The sequence below is a fragment of the Antechinus flavipes genome, chromosome 2 (genome assembly GCF_016432865.1).
Source record: "Antechinus flavipes isolate AdamAnt ecotype Samford, QLD, Australia chromosome 2, AdamAnt_v2, whole genome shotgun sequence".
Lineage (NCBI taxonomy): Eukaryota > Metazoa > Chordata > Mammalia > Dasyuromorphia > Dasyuridae > Antechinus > Antechinus flavipes.
The window spans coordinates 191,912,280-191,928,698 of record NC_067399.1 but is presented as its reverse complement, the minus strand read 5'-3'; the positions used below and the strand labels follow the sequence as shown (position 1 = coordinate 191,928,698).

The 16,419-nt window shown below is 33.9% G+C and overlaps 1 protein-coding gene across 1 annotated transcript in view; it reads right to left on the bottom strand.

Moving 5' to 3' along the window:
• Nucleotides 1-16,419, bottom strand: part of TPO (thyroid peroxidase) — a 179,010-nt gene that overhangs the window by 30,942 nt on the left and 131,649 nt on the right. The window contains exons 10-12 of the mRNA XM_051973586.1: nt 10,776-11,013; nt 3,121-3,329; nt 1,340-1,510 (exon numbers count right to left, since the gene is read on the bottom strand). Of these exons, the coding sequence (XP_051829546.1) occupies nt 1,340-1,510; nt 3,121-3,329; nt 10,776-11,013 (618 nt within the window). The remainder of the gene's footprint in view (nt 1-1,339; nt 1,511-3,120; nt 3,330-10,775; nt 11,014-16,419) is intronic.

Here is a 16,419-nt window from a genome sequence, read left to right as displayed (position 1 = left end):
AAGAAAATCCTAGTGTTGGGAGGCAGTTTGGGAAGTAGATTTAGAAAAAAGCTACTGATTCTATGAGGAAAAGGTGAGGTATACTGTACTGTAGACATGGGAGAATACCTGTACCAATAATTGAAGGAGAAAGATAGATAGTCATGAATGGGAGAAAGCTGGAAGGTCCATTTAACTAAGTCCTTGACAAATTTGTTTTAATTTTGTTTTGTCTTTGTTTTAACAACAAGTATCTGGATTTCAGCAGTTTCTGTTGATAGGTTTATCTGGTATTGATCTTTCCACTTTGCTCGAATGACTTTCTGGGAGAAGCAAATAATTTGTTTTTAAAAGAGAGCACTCTCCTTCTCTACTGTTCATTTATATGCACAAGAAATAAGCAAAATATGACAAACATCTCAAGTTTATGTTGTTCAACAAGATATTTGTTCACTCTGGTTATCTGTACTATTTTTCTTCTAGACAGTAAATTTGCATGAGGACAGAGACTATATATAGCTAAATTTTATTTCTCTCCTAACTTGTAATATAGGCCTCTTGCACAAACTAACTGCTTAATAAATGTTCATTGTTTTGTTCTTACTATCAGTCATGTTTGGCCAAATTTAAACATATAGTTTGAAGCTTCTGTGTTTAAATGAATTTTATCCAACTAGAAGGATGAATATTTTTAGATAGTTAAACTAGGATTAGAGGAAACATAGTGTATGCATATAGTAAATAGAGAGTTGACCTCAAAGGCTCAGAGAGCTGAGTTCAAATTATGTCTCTGACTTGTGCTGACTGACTACCTTCTTCCTACCTCAGTCTTCTTTTACATTTTTCAAGAATAATTAAATTGGCATTTCCTCTTCATCTGCAAAAGGGTATGGCAATCTATTGTCTAAGCTACTAACAATTCTGGACTCTGAGGCCCAGGCTAAAGTTCTCTTCCCTGACCAGCACCCTGTGATATGTCAATCTCTATCCAATTCTTCTCTATCTTTCTCTATCCCTTGGTACTTCCGATCTATTGCTAATAATTTACTTTTCACATTAAACCTCTTTAAGAAATTATTTTGTCTCTTTTTATTTGTTTACATGTATGTACATAATATTTCTTCTTTCCCCTAAAACAAAAACAATATAAGTTCTCTGAAAATAGGGGCCATTTCATTTTGTCTTCACAGTGACTAGAATACAGTAGGCACTTAAATAAATGGTTGCTGAATTAAACTAAACTGAGAAGATCCATTATATTTATTAATACAAACATATCCCTAGCTTTATCTATAATGAACTCTATATTTTTACTTTTTTTTACGATATGAATTGAAGGGGTTACATCTTGAAGATTTACCTTTGCAAACTGGTGGTGGGGAGTCCCATCCTCTTTCTGTGCAGGTGAGTTGTTCTTGTCCTTGAAGTTGATAGCCATGATGGCAAGAGTAGACCACAACATATTTCCCAGATTCAGTACAAGACACAAAATCACCATCATCCACCTCATGTGGCAAGCTGCATGTCCCCACTATAATTAATTTAAAAGCTACACAGGTTAAAAAAAGGGAAGGGGATTTGTTCAAGGGGAAAGACAACCAATTTTTATAAAGCACTTACTATGTGCCAGTTGGGCAGCTAAGTAATACAGTGGATGGAGTGGACTTAGAATCAGAAACTCATTTTCATAATAAAAATTGGTTTAGATACTTACTAGCTATGTGACCCTGGGCAAGTCACTTAATCATGTTTGCTTCAGTTTCCTCATCTGTAAAATGAGTTGGAGAAGAACATGGCAAATCACTCCAGTATCTTTGCCAAGAAAACTCCAATATATAGTCATGAGAATCAGACATGACTGAAATGACTCAAAAACAGTGTGTCAGACACTATTCTAAACACTTTACAGATATTATCTCTATCTTTACAACAACCCTATGAGATAGGTGCTACAATTATCTCCATTTTACAGTTGAGGAATTGGAGGCAGACATAAGTAAAGGGACTTGTTCAAGGTCACATAGCTAGAAATCAGGTCACATAGCTAGAAATCTATGAGGCTGGTTTGAACTCAAATGTCTTTGACTCCTGGCTGAGCAGTCTTATTTACTGTAACAATTAGTTGCCAGAAATATAGAATGAAGAAGTCAGAAATCTGGAATAACCCTGGAACAAATAAAATACTAGATTATGTTATAATAGATTTTCAGAAATTAAGATTTACTCTGTGATGTATTTAATACATCAACATTTATAAATGCTGTGGATATCTCCTCTCCTGAAGGAGACTGACACTTTGCTGTATCTCTGTATAGTCTCTATGACTGATAGAGGTATGAAAAGTCTGTGACCTCATGTCAAATATCTGAATTTTTCTAAATTTATTGAAGCTGAGATGCTCAGTAAATATAGAAGGCATTTATACACAGAACCTTCCCATTTTTACGGAGAATCAGATTGGAGCTGGAAGCGTTTTAGAGATAATCTATCAATCTCCTCATTTTATAGGTTACAAGATTACTGTCTAAAGAGGTAAGTGACCACCAGAGCTAGGCTTTAGGTCCAGGTTGAAACTAATTCACAGCCCGGGCTGGTGCTCCCTTTTCTCACTCTCATAATCTTAGAAAACCCAAGGTAATCTCCATGTTGAAGTAAGGCCCTGGAGTACTGCTCATGTTCAAATCCATATAAATTAAAATGTGCTATAATCCACTCTAGTGGACAAAGCAATGTTATCTCTCAGCATCTCAGTAAATTTGTCTAGACTACAAGTGGCCAACCACAACAATTAAAGATGGATATGTGTAAAGAGAGTTCCATATACTAAAGAACTCTGAGTTCTCCTTTAAAATAAACTAGCATATTCTCCCAAAGTACCTAGTAATACGCTGGAAACACAGTAAGCACACGTAAAATATTCATGAAACAAAATTTGTTTGAATGAGCCAATCAGTAAGTCAACTAGCATTCATTAAAGGTGTACTAGGTGTCAGGCACTGTGCTGAGCTCTGGAGGATAAAAGACAAATCATTAATATTCCTTCCACAAACATGACTTTATTATCTGTTTCTTTAAAGAAGTTATACTTCAGAAGATTAATTCTAGTTCCTGTAACCCAATAAAAGAAAGGCATAAATATACCTTGATGAAAAGTTTCCTTCCACGCCTCCAAATTGATGCCTGGTGTATCTTCACATGACTTAAAGTCTGGAGGAAACCTCCCAAGCTGAAAGACATCAGCTGGCACTGCAGTAAGGCCTGTGTTATCACAGATTAGCCGGGATAAAGAATGTTTCTCCAGTTCATGCCTCTGAGCTTCAGTAAATACATGCTTGTTTTCCCACCAAAACCTAAAAAGATTGAGAAGGCAATTTTAGATTAAATGCTTGAGTATTTATGTTCTCTGTGTGGTTTTTCTTTTTGTTCAGTGTCTAGAAGAACGTGTGGTATTTGGTATGTACCTTGGAGCTCTTTAAAGTGAGTTATTCATGTCATTTATTATGGTTGAAGTTAGTCGATATCTGGGTTGGAGGAAAGAAATGAATAGTTAGAGGCTCCAATGCACAGCCTTTTAATTTAAGAAGTGCTGTCTAAAGAAGAAAACAATCTAATTCAACCTCTATCTGTACAATCATCTTCTCCACACAAAACATACCCAAGGAATGGTTATACAGACTTTGCTTAAAGACTTCCTTCCAATCAAGGGGAACCCTCCTATCTCTAAAGGCTAATTATTCTAATTTTGTTGTTTTGTTATTCAATTATGTCTGATCCTTTGTGACATTTGAAGTTTTCTTAGCAAAGATTCTGGTACTGTTTTCCATTTCCTTCTCTAACCCATTTTACAGAGAAGGAAATTGAGGCAGACAAGATTAAGTGATTTGTCCAGTGTCACACAGATAGTAAAAGCCTGAGGCTGGATTTGAACTCAGGAAGATAAATATTCCTGATTCCAGGCCTATTGCTCTATCCATTGTACCGCCTAGCTGCCTGATTTTACTTTTATATAGAAAGTTTTTCCATATTTTCAAATATTCTTATGAATTTATGGTCTCTTTAATGTGGGTCATCCCTCTAATGATTCAAATTATGTCATCCATTTCTACTCTTCCCATCTAAATCTTGTTTATATCTTCTCATACACTCTCATCAGAAAGGTCCACTGAATATTCTTTTTCTGTGGAATCTCTGATCACTATCATTTTACATATTTATGCTCTTTCTTGTTCAGACGCCTTGAAAAAGCTGGCTACAATAGTAATAGCAAATATATAATAGTAATATAGTGCTTACTTTGTACCAAATATTGTGGTGAGTTTAATCTCATTTGGTTCTCAAAATAACCTTGAGAGATAAGTGCTATTAGTACTCCATTTTATTTGGTTCTCAAAACAACCTTGGGAGATAAGTGCTATTAGTATTCCATTTTATAGATAAAGAAAATGAAACACAGAGCTTAATTGACTTGCCTGGGTCACACAATAAGTACCTGAGGTCAGATTTGAACAGCAGGGCTTCCTGATTTTAGGTCCAACATGCTATCCACTATGCCACAAGACCTGCCCTTCTTATCTCTTTCTTTTGCAATATGGTATCTCATCTTGTCAATCAAATTAAGCTACTCTCATTAAAGTTATCAATGTTATCAGTGTCAATAAGTTGTCAATATCAAAGATATCAATGGTTGATTTTCAGTCTTTATCCTTCTTGATTACTCTAGATCTTTTACACATTGCCAATCATCCTCTTCTTAAAGATGTCTCTCTTCTTAAGATTTTCAATATACTGCCATCTCCTGGTTCTTCACCTTCCTATCTGACTGCTCATCAATAAGAGTAGTTGTATCTTCATCTAGGTCATGCTCAATAATCTTGGGTGTCCCCCAAATTTCTCTCCTGGATCCTCTTCTCTCCTCCTTTTTTGCTGTATAATTTATTGATATCGTCAGTTCCTTTTGATTCAATGATCTTTCCTGCACAGATGATTCTCAGATCTACTTATTTAATTGTAACTTTCTTGTCCTCTAGACTCACAATACTAACTGCTTTTGGACATGTAGACCTGCATGCTCCATAGGGATCTCAAACTCAATATTTCTGAAAGAAAAGTCATTATTTTTTAACTAAAACCCCATCTCCTCTTACAAACTTTCCTATTACTATCAAGGGTACCCTCATCCTCCCAATTTCTTTGTCTTCACCCTACAAAGTCAAGCTGTGGCAAAGCCATATCATTTTCTATCTTCACAACATCTCTTATATAGGCCTTCTCTTCACTCACATAGATATTATCCTTGTATATGCACATACCATCTCATATCTAGACTATTGTAATGGCCTGTAATAGCCACTTCTTTTCTCCATTTTTTGAGATCATGCGACACTTATAATATTTCATTACCCTTCTTCATAAGATGTATAAGTAAATTATTTCTAAGTCATTGGCTATCATGTCTTTCTATAAGGAAAATAAGGGTTTGTTAAATAATTCTTAGGCTCTTTGGGTTTTGTAGTTAGGGAAATTAATTCATGTCAATTAAAGTTCAGCATAAAACTATTATAATTGGAGTTGATGTCAAGTCAACAAGCATTTATTAAGTGCTGGACACTCTGTTAATCACTGAGGGCACAAAGAAAGAAAAAATAATAATCTTTGTCCTCAAGAAACTTGTAACTAGATAGAGGTGGCAACATGCAAACAATTTTGCACATAATACACACACACACACACACACACACACACACACACACGCTCCGCTTGCATTTGTATATATTCCTTCTGTATATTTTTGGGGTGTGTAAGGACCAATAGAATTAAAGTTGATAGGTTACTTTAAACTTTAACCACTTTTTCAATTTAAAAAATTCTCCCAGATTTTACTAATTTTCTAACAAGTAAATTGCCTGACTACATACAAAAATCCCATGTTGATAAAATAATTTTCTAACTTTTAAAATGTAAGTAATTGCATTTTTATGTGATATCATTTTACCTTTTAATTTTTTGCTGAAGGAAGTTTTTGTGATATTTAGCCATGAGGCTTTTTAAGCCTTTGCTTTCTCTCATTCCTTATTCCTGATATGTTTATTAAACTAACCTTCATGATTCCTACCTTTGTGGTGAAGTCAACAGTATCACACGATATATTGATTTAATTTGAAGATTCTTATTGAATTCTTAATAGAATTTTTTTCTTTTCATTCTTAACAACAGATATTGCTGCATAAGCTATCATTTTCATGGTGTTCTTTTAGCAAATATTTATCCTGTGCTTTATAATATAAGATGACTAAATGTCCTTTGGAATATCTTTTATTTTTACCTTTTGTTACATGGGAAAACCAACTGTTCCAATCCCTTTGTTTACCTCTGCAAGGTGAATTTATGAATCATCTTTCCATTTGTCTACTATTTCCTTCTGTTTTCTGGCTTCTTTTGCAGCAGGAATTGTTAAGATTTTTTTTTGTCTACTGTGGAGCCCTCTGAAATATTGAAGAAGCTTATGGACTACTTTTTTCAGAACTATGGTTTTAAATTTATAAACTAAGATATATAAGATTATGAAGCAGACCACATATCAAAACAAAGTTATCATTTTCTTTTTTAAAGAGAAGAGAATCTCTCAAAATGACTATGGCTTCTGATGAAATGAAGAGCTAAAACATTGCTGAGAATGTGTCCTAATGAAATAAACATATTTTTAAGCCAACATTTTGACTTTACTACTTACTTTGGATTCAATGCTTTATCTTAATTTTTTAAATTTTAATTAAAAAATTTTTTTTTCTGAGGCATTTGGGGTTAAGTGATTTGCCTAGGGTCACAGAGCCAGAAAGTGTTAAGTCCTGAGGCCAAATATGAACTCAGGATCTCCTGACTTCAAGGCTGGTGCTCTATTCACTATACCAACTAGCTGTCCCAATGCTTTATTTTTTTTTAAATAAAAATATACTTCAGGAATTTAGGAATACAATTCAACCTTTTCTGCTGGTATTGAAATAAAATGGTTGCACTATTTTAAAATACTCCATTTCCTCCGCTCCCTGCTCATCCCTCCAGCAAATAAAATATTTCTAAAAGCACTTTTTGCCTCTTTTCTGAAATTATATTCATTCTCTTTGTTTTACTTTTTTTAGTACACTTATATCTTAACTTTGCTTCCATAAATCTCTATGAGGAAGGATTGTTGTTGAGCTGTTTTAGTCATGTCTGACTCTTTTTGACCCCTTTTTGGGTTTTCTTAGCAAAGATACTAAAATGGCTTATCATGTCATTTTCCATCTCATTTTTCAGATGAAGAAACTGAGATAAACAAGGTTAAGTGACTTATCTAAGGACACATAGCCAGTAAGTGACTAAGGCTGGATTTGAACTATGCAACTAGTGTACTATTTGAAGATGCAATTTCCTGACTTTAGGCTGGACATTCTATCCACTGTACCACTCGCTACCCTTGTCAAGGATCCTGTCTTATTTATCTTTACCTCTTTTTTAGGACCTAGTTCAGTGTTTGAATATAGTAGGGGATTGATAAATATTTGCTGAATGTTGAATGATGCATTTGAAATAATCCAATTTTCTTCTTTAAAATATTAAGATGTTTTACATTTCTCAGATAATTCTAGAAATAAATATTATCTGTGAATGTTTTTCACTATTATTAAAATTCTATATGATTGTCTTTTTTCTTCTTTCTCAGCTGGACAGAGGTATCTACAACACAGGATCAAGAACTCAAGCTGAAAAAAAAATAATATGAAGACTCTGATCAAGCTCATGTGTTGTTAATATGTGAGAGAACTCAATTATAAATACTACGAATGAGAAATTTCTGAAGCCACTCCAGTATTCCCTTGCCCTTCTTTGCTTGCTGGACAGGAGATAAGCATACACAAAAGGCAATGCAGTCTATGCATGATAAAACCCAAGTGACCGAATGCTGCTTTTTTTTTTTTTTTTTTTTTTTAATTAGTGCCTCCCCATGCTATGCAAACATCTCGGGATGAGGTTTGAAATCGCAGAATCAAAACACAGTTCATAGTTCTGAATGAGAGAGTTTCACTCATTGTGATTATATGCCAAACACACGGAGATATAATTTGCAACATCTAGAATTTGATAATTTAAATAATTTATAAACACAATTGGCAGGGGTTGAAGTAGGGCATAAAGGCAGTCTTAGAATCATAGAATTTAGAGCTATCTAATCCCTTAATTTTGAAAAAGAAAAACCTGGAAAAACTGAATGATGGCTCTAAGATAATATAGTTAAATAGTGGAGAGGATAGGATTTGATCCCAGATCTTCTAACTCTAAACAGATATGCTCCCACATTTGTATATTTGTTAGAACAATACTGATATCCTTGAAACTTTATTTTGGGTGACCCTCAGACTCTATAAGTCTTCTCAAGTGTTATTTTGGGTTCAAGTATTTTGTGGATGCTGCCTAATCTTTTCCCTAAAATTTAATCCTATATCAACAACCTACTAATACAGTTGGCTTTGCAAAGTCAGCATATTTAAAATTGGCTTCATTATCTGCCCCATCTGTTCTACCCATCACAAACTGGTCCCTCCTTCAAGTCTCCTCTCATGATTTGAGGAAGCACTTTCTATTCCATCAGGATCAAGATCCCAGAATTATCCTTACTCTCTTTACCTTTCTCTCTCATATTCAAATATATTGCTAATTTTACCTTTATTTCTCACATTTGTCACATTCTCTCTCTCTCTCTCTCTCTCTCTCTCTCTCTCTCTCTCTCTCTCTTTCTCTCGCTCTCATCATTTAACTACTACCATCTTTTAGACATATCACTTTTCATCTGGATTACTATATCTTCCTATTACCCCCAGCCACTTTGCACAAATACACCATCCAAATCTTCCTAAGATGTAGATTTGCTTCTATTATACCACCTTTCTCTCCTTCAACTCAAAAATCTTCCCTTTACTTCTAGTAACAAATATACATTTTCCAGGCTAGTGCTAAGATTTTCATGATGTGGCTCTTACCTGCTTTTCTAGGCTTGTTTTATGCTACTATCCTACAAGAATTCTATTTTCCAGTCAAACTAGATTATTGGCTAATCTCAGAATTCATCAGTCTGTGTTGAACTACCAGGTGGCAGTAATTTTTGCTTGCAACCTAAAAGTGTTTGTAAGAGTGTTGTACATAACATTTTTACTTTTAGCAGAGAATCAATAATTAAACAATATGCAATAACTAGAGAACACAATGCATAATAAAGTATGTAACCATATATAAAACAATTCTTCTAGAGGAGCTAGAGATCAAATTGCCAGCATTTTCTGGATTATGGGAAAAAACCAAGGGAAAAATTTACTTCTATATCATTGACTGAACTATAGCTTTTATGTAAATCCTAAAAAATGACAAGTTATCAACAAGGTATGTACCAGATCATCTTACTTGTCTCTCAAAGAACCTGTATGTAGATCAAGTAGCAACAGTTGGAACTGAACATGAAACAACTGATTAGTTTAAGTTTGAAAAATGAGTATGACAAGTCTGTATATTGTCACCTTATTTATTTAACTTATATTTGGAATGCATCATGTGAAATGCCAGCCTGGATGAATCAAAAGCTGGAATTAAGGTTGTCAGGAGAAATATCAGCAGTCTCAGATTGTAGATGATACCTCTCATATGGCAGAAAATGAAGAAGAATTAAGAAGCCTCTTGAAGAGAGTGAAAAAGGAGAGTAAAAGATGGCTTGAAATTTAACATGATCTCTACCTCCCCAAACACAACCCTAAGATCTTAGCAATGGTCCCATCTCTTCCAAATAGATGGAGAAGAAATGGAAACAGCATCAGTTTTCATGTTCTTAGGCTCAAGATCACTGTAGCCAATGAATGTAGCCATGAAGTTAAAAAATGTTTGTTCCTTAGAAAGAAATATATGGCAAATCTGAACAGCATATTAAAAACTGGAAAATCACCTTGCTGACAGAAATTCATATAGTAAAAGCTATGTTTTTTTTCTATTAGCAATGTATAACTATGAGAGTTGGACTATAAGGAAAGTTGAACCTGCAAAATTTAAGGTATAATTGTTCAATAACAAGAAAATGATAGACACTTAGTTAATTTACTGTTGGGGTTTATTTATGTATTTCTTGGGAATTTTCTATTGTGAGAACATAAGCCTGCTTGAATGAATCCATTGCAGGAATGTTGAGGGCTGACTCAAAGAGCTTCTTTAAAAACAATCAAAAGCTTTTGCTATTGTTCTCTTCTTTGTGCTTATTTAATCACTGATTCATTATTTTCATCACCTTTCTTTGAAAGGTGGAGATTACAGTTTAGAAAACTGAAACAAAGAGATTTTTGAGTTCCCCAACTCCCATTGACTAAACTAAACTTCAAGTTTGAAATTAATGACTTTAAGAAGAAAATGAGGGGTTAGTGCATATAGGAGGAAAACATGAGAAGAAACAAAAAGGAGAGCATTGATGTCTTATTTTTATGATACCCATATTCCCTCTGAGGGTAGGAAAACCTTGAGAAAGAGATGGAAAACACAGAGAATTAATTAGAAAGCATATAGATAGACAGTAAATATGGAACACGAGATTGATTCCACTATCAAAAGTTCATCAAATATTTCAATTATCTCAGAATCAGCTAAAATGATATTTGAACTCCTAAGAACAGACTATGATTTCCTGAATTTAGTGTTGTCTGGGTGGAATACAGTTTGTTCTTTCTATGATGGAAAACAAGTAGATAACATGGCTCATAAACAATCATAATAACATACAGAACACATACCAATCACCTTCCCTCAGTGCCTTCATTTGTCTTCCTATGATGCATGCAAATAGTGGACCAGTTCTGGCATTTGGAAGAAAGTCTTCAGCTAAGCCACCTAGCCATACATCAATATTATTAGGATGTTTGTATAATTCCATGATTTTTTCAACTATACTCCTGTTGGTTATAGCAGTGTACAGTTCACTTTGATTCTCCAATCTCTGTAAGCCACAGAATTCTCTCCAGTCATTATAACCTATAGATATAAAAATACATTTAAGGATTTTATTTTACTTTTTTGTCTAGTAATGCTGAAGCAATTTTATCAAGATAATCCTTTCAATACACATTTTAATAAACATACAGTTATTATCAAGTAAAATAGCTCTATGACTATTGGATGCCCTGGAGAGTTTAATATAGTGCAATATAATCATAATACAGAAGTTAATGATCTAAACAGCCATGAGAATTATGTAAAACGGCTCCTAAGTCTGAATCTCACAATTATAGATCAAAGGGTTTGGCTGGATTTATGCCCTTACCAGCAAATCATTTATTTAGTGATAATTTTTTTTGTTTATATGTTTTCATAAAGGAAATTTTCAATAATTATTTTTTTCTGGAGGCTTGTGATAAAAAATTACAGACATCAAAGGGATATAGAGACAAGTAAATAATGTGAAAAAAGTTCAGAAAAAAGAAAAAGTTAATATATCAGTCTGAATATAATAGCCCCTAAATAGAGGCTGACCTCCAAAACTTCATCTTTTTGAAAGTTTAAGAAATATAGGTATACATCAAAAAACACAATTATCACATAAAATTCATTATGAACCTTTTAAACATATTTCTTTTAATTTCAATAATTTTTTTTCTCATTATTGCTCACACCTTCTTTGTAATTCGGTATATATTGTATCATTCATTGTGTGCTACAGATATAAACCATGCTCAAATTTTTTAAAGGGCAAATTTATTTATTTATTTATTTTTATTATGGTACCAATAGTGTATATGCACATAAACTAGCTATGATTTCCTTAGAATATTGAATTCCCAGATGATGAAACTCTACCAGTGCAGGTAGACAATTTTCCTGCAGTTTAGAGTATTAGAGAGTATCATAAAACATTGTGAGACTAAGTGACTTTCCCAAAATTGCACAATGGGGATTATTGGATACAGAGTTCCCTTAAAAGCAGAAGGACCTAACCAGAATTCAATCTCACCTTTGACACATACTAGGATGCATACTGAACATTAATATTTGTAGTTTATTCTAACCAAAACCACAGTGTTTTGAGGATAGTGAGTTAGCAAGTTGTTAACAGAAATTTCATATTTATACAGATATATGCTGGGAAAAATAATTGCATTCCCTTTCAGTTTGGGATGGCAAGGGGAAACAATATTTTGGGAGTTGCTTGAATGTTGGAGAATAAAATCTTGTTGATAAAAAAACCATTCAAAGCATAGGGAAAAATTGTAAAGACTTTCCACTCAAAGGGAAAAAATGGGATCTAGACAAAAGGAAAAATATACAATATAGAAAACATTCAAAACCTATGCTGTGAATTACATATCTTCAGTTGTAAAATGTAATCATCCAAAATTCCTAGTTCTATAACCTAACTTAATATATGATGGTCTTAAGTTTCTTTATTATCTTCAGATTCACGTTTCTGAAAGCAGCAACAAAAATAGATTTAAAATACATATTTCAAAGACCATACATGGTAAAAGAATACACACTGCTTCCTAAAAAAAAAAAAAACAATAAAAACTATCTATTTATGTAACTATACATATACACACATACAAAAAAGACAGAGAGTTTTTGCTTGTGTTTGGGAAACTACAGTGCTTTCAATTCCAAACTGATCCCTTTAAAAAACAAATAAATTATAACAAAAAATTTTAATAGTAACATTGTTATGGTGATGCTATATAGATGCAGATTATGAAACCAAACAATCTCTGAAGTTTCAAAATTGAAACTGAAATCTGTATATGAAGGAACAGTAGAGAGAAATGTGAAGGGAATTAATGGTTATATGTTATGAATAATGATTGGCACTCAAAGGGTAACATAATTACATTTCCAGAAGTATAATTCAAAAAGAAGGTGGTTTGGTCACAAAAAATTATAATAAATGGTTAGCTGGGCTATAGTTGCCTGCTATAGTTCCCATGTGATGTTGAAAGATCCAGGAGGAAAAGCTACAGCAAAATAGATGGACATAGTATTCAAGCTTTCAAAGAGGGCCTGAACATGAATTACATAGATGAGAAACAATATTGACTAGGATTTGCATTGTTGAAGTACCTACGTAAATGAAAAGACTTATCTATTGAAAGATGGAAATATGTGCATAAATATATCTTTAGTAGACTAAAGTTTTAGATATCACATAGGGGGAAAAGTTTCTTAGGTAAAATTGACAACAAAGTGACTAAGTAGATACCATTTTCATTTCACTGTTTGATTATACTTTAAATGCTTTGTGAAATCCATTCTCAATTTAATTTTTTTTCCTTTCCTTGCTTTGAATAGGAACAATGACAATTCCATCTAATTTTCCATGGTGAGAATATTAAATACAAAGAACAGTGGTGGAAGATAAAGAATTCTCATCCTCATTTTTTTAAAAGACACAATTTTAGACTCATTGTCATATGATTTTGAGCTGGATGGGAGTAGAGATATCATCTATCTTCATTTGAGAGAAAATTAAATTTCAGAGAGGTGAAACTCTTTGCCTAAGGCCACACAGCTAGTAACTAGATGAGTTAATACTATAACTCAACTTTCCCATGCCAAATCCAGTTCTCCTAAAACTCTATTACTTTGCCTTTTTGGGGTGGGGGGAGAAGAGCATTTTTCAGTTGGCATGGGGTGGAAAGTTTAAAATTATGGACAGGCATATAGTTTTATTGTAAATCTTTTCAAACTAAAAATAAAAGAAAATTTATCACGAAAGGAAGCTTCTCACTATGTACTTATAACAAGCATTTCATATCTTAGGTCTTCTGTTGGCTTGATTCTATCTTCTGCCAGAGAACATGTAGTCCTCTGAGCTCAAGTGGGTGAGTTCTATTCTGCTTCCTCACCCATCAAATTAATTTCTAAAAAAGCTTCTGACTTTAGATACTTCCTATGTTCACACATCCTTCCAGTGATACTGTGAGGGGGCAGCACAGAGAATGGCACTAAACTTCAAATTAGGGGACTAAACCTAGAAGAGAAACTAAGAGATGATAGCCACGTGTACTACCTATCCACTGGGTAAAGGAAGACTATTATAAATCTTAAGATATTATGTACATATGAACTGTGATAGGGATGTTAAAGTGCTTTAACAGTTTTCAAGGGCAATGTCAATGCCAGTGTGATAATAGTGACAACTGTTCTGTTTTCTGGAAGATGTCCAACAAGGCATTTCTAGAATGTTTCAAGAAAATGAGGAATGGCAAAATCAACTGTATACCCTTGATCTCTTTCTTAAATTAAGCAACCAATAAACTTTTATTGAGCATCTAATATGTATAAAGACTGCACATTGTAAGAGGAGTAAGAAGAATGAAAAATAACCACTGTCCTTAAAGGGAGCTTATAATCAATTTCCTTCCTTCCTTCCTGGCTCCTTTCTTCTTTCCTTCTTTTTTTCTTATATTCCCTCCTTCCCTTCTTCCTTCCTTCTTTCCTTCCTCCCTCCCTCTTTCTCCCTCTCTCTCTTCCTTTCTCCCTCTCTCCCTCCCTTCTTCCCTTCTTCCTCTCTCCCTCCCTCCCTCCCTCCCTCCCTATCTTCCTTCTTCCCTTCTTCTCTCCTTTCCTCCCTTACTCCCTTGCTCCCTCCCTCCTTTCCTCCTCTCTTCTTCTCTTCTTCCCTTCTTTCCTTCCTTCCTTCCTTCTTTCCTTCCTTCCTTCCCTCCTTCCTCCCTTCCTTCCTTCCTTCCTTCCTTCCTTCCTTCCTTCCTTCCTTCCTTCCTTCCTTCCTTCCTTCCTTCCTTCCTTCTGTTCTTTACTTTATTAAGTACATAGTTAGGAATGGACAGCTATGTGGCACAGTGGTAGAATGCCAGACCTGGAGTCAGGAAGACTCATCTTTTTGAGTTCAAATCTAGCCTTAGATACTTACTATCTTTGTGATCCTGGGCAAGTCACTTGATACTGCCTTAGTTTCCTCATCTGGAAAAGGAACTGAAAGAACTGGTAAACTATTCTAGTACCTTTGCCAAGAAAATCCCAAATAGTGTCATGGAAAGTTTGATACAACTGAACAACTGCAATATAAAGTACTATGCTAGGTACTCAGAATTCAAAAGATGAAAATGAAACTATCTCTGCTATCAAGATGCTTACATTCTAATAGGAGGAAATGTAATATGTCAGCTAAATATACTACAGCTTTGAGAAATCCAGATAAAGTGTTCTTTAAAAATTGAGAAAGGATAAAAATACTTTTATTTGGAGGAATTGGGATATACTTTTATGAAAGAAAGCATCTGATTTGGGCTTTGAAGAAAGAGAAACTTTTAAAAAGGTGACAAGGAGGCAATAAATTAAAAGAAACATATTATTGAATACATGGACAGCTATTAATAGAAAGAATTGTATTAACTATTCCAAGGACACATATAGATATTATGTGAGATGAGTTAAGAGGAGGCAAAAACCATGCTGATCTAGTATAATCAAGGAAAATTTCATATACATTGTTTCATTTGAGCTGGACCTTAAAGTATATATTTAATTTAAGTAAGTGGAATAGAAAGGGAACAAAAATCAGGAGAGGAGAAATGTTGTGAGGAAAGGCTTGGAAGTAATAGAGCAGAAGACACATTGCAGACTGTCCTATGCAGATGGACACAAGCCTTTTCTCTCTTTTTCCATCTGTATATCATGGAATTTGCAAAAGCTTTTGTGACACAATCAACCTTAGAAGTATGAGTTATGATTTCTAACAATAATATACTAAATACCACAGAAAAGGAAAAGGGACAATTGCAGAACTTAAATTTAACACGTGTCTGTATGTGTGAAAATAACACGTCTCTTCTCTCCTATGTACTTTACTCTCAAATGACATTTCTAACCCATATCACAAAGGTTTTCTAAAAAGACACACAATCATAGAAATTCAGATTTAGAATAAACCTCACAGAACCAGTATAGGAATTGCATCTATGATAAAGCCCAAAGGGTTAGTTCTAGAACTTGGCATGGGCCTGATAAAAGTGCTGTAGCATTTAGCTTACTATTACTATATGGCACATAGAAGGCACTTCATGTATATGTTTTGGTTGATTGATTGGTCACCCAAAATCTCTAGTGATGGAGAGCCTACTGCCTCCCACAGGTCATTCTATTTTTGAACACTTCCAATTGTTAAGAATATTTTTTCTATTATTAAGAACTCTCTGAATCTTTGATTCATTATCCCTACCTTTCCCTTCTGGGGCTAAACTGAATAAATCTACTGAATTAATGAGTACATGATAAAACATTTATTAAATGTTCTATGTGCTAGACATAGGTGCTTGCGGTATAAAGACAAAGGGAACTCAGTCCCTCCCCCTTGAAGAGCTCATATTCTTTAACAAAAGGAGATAGTATATATAGCAGAATTGTATACTGGAAAGAGAATTTTTGTCTAAT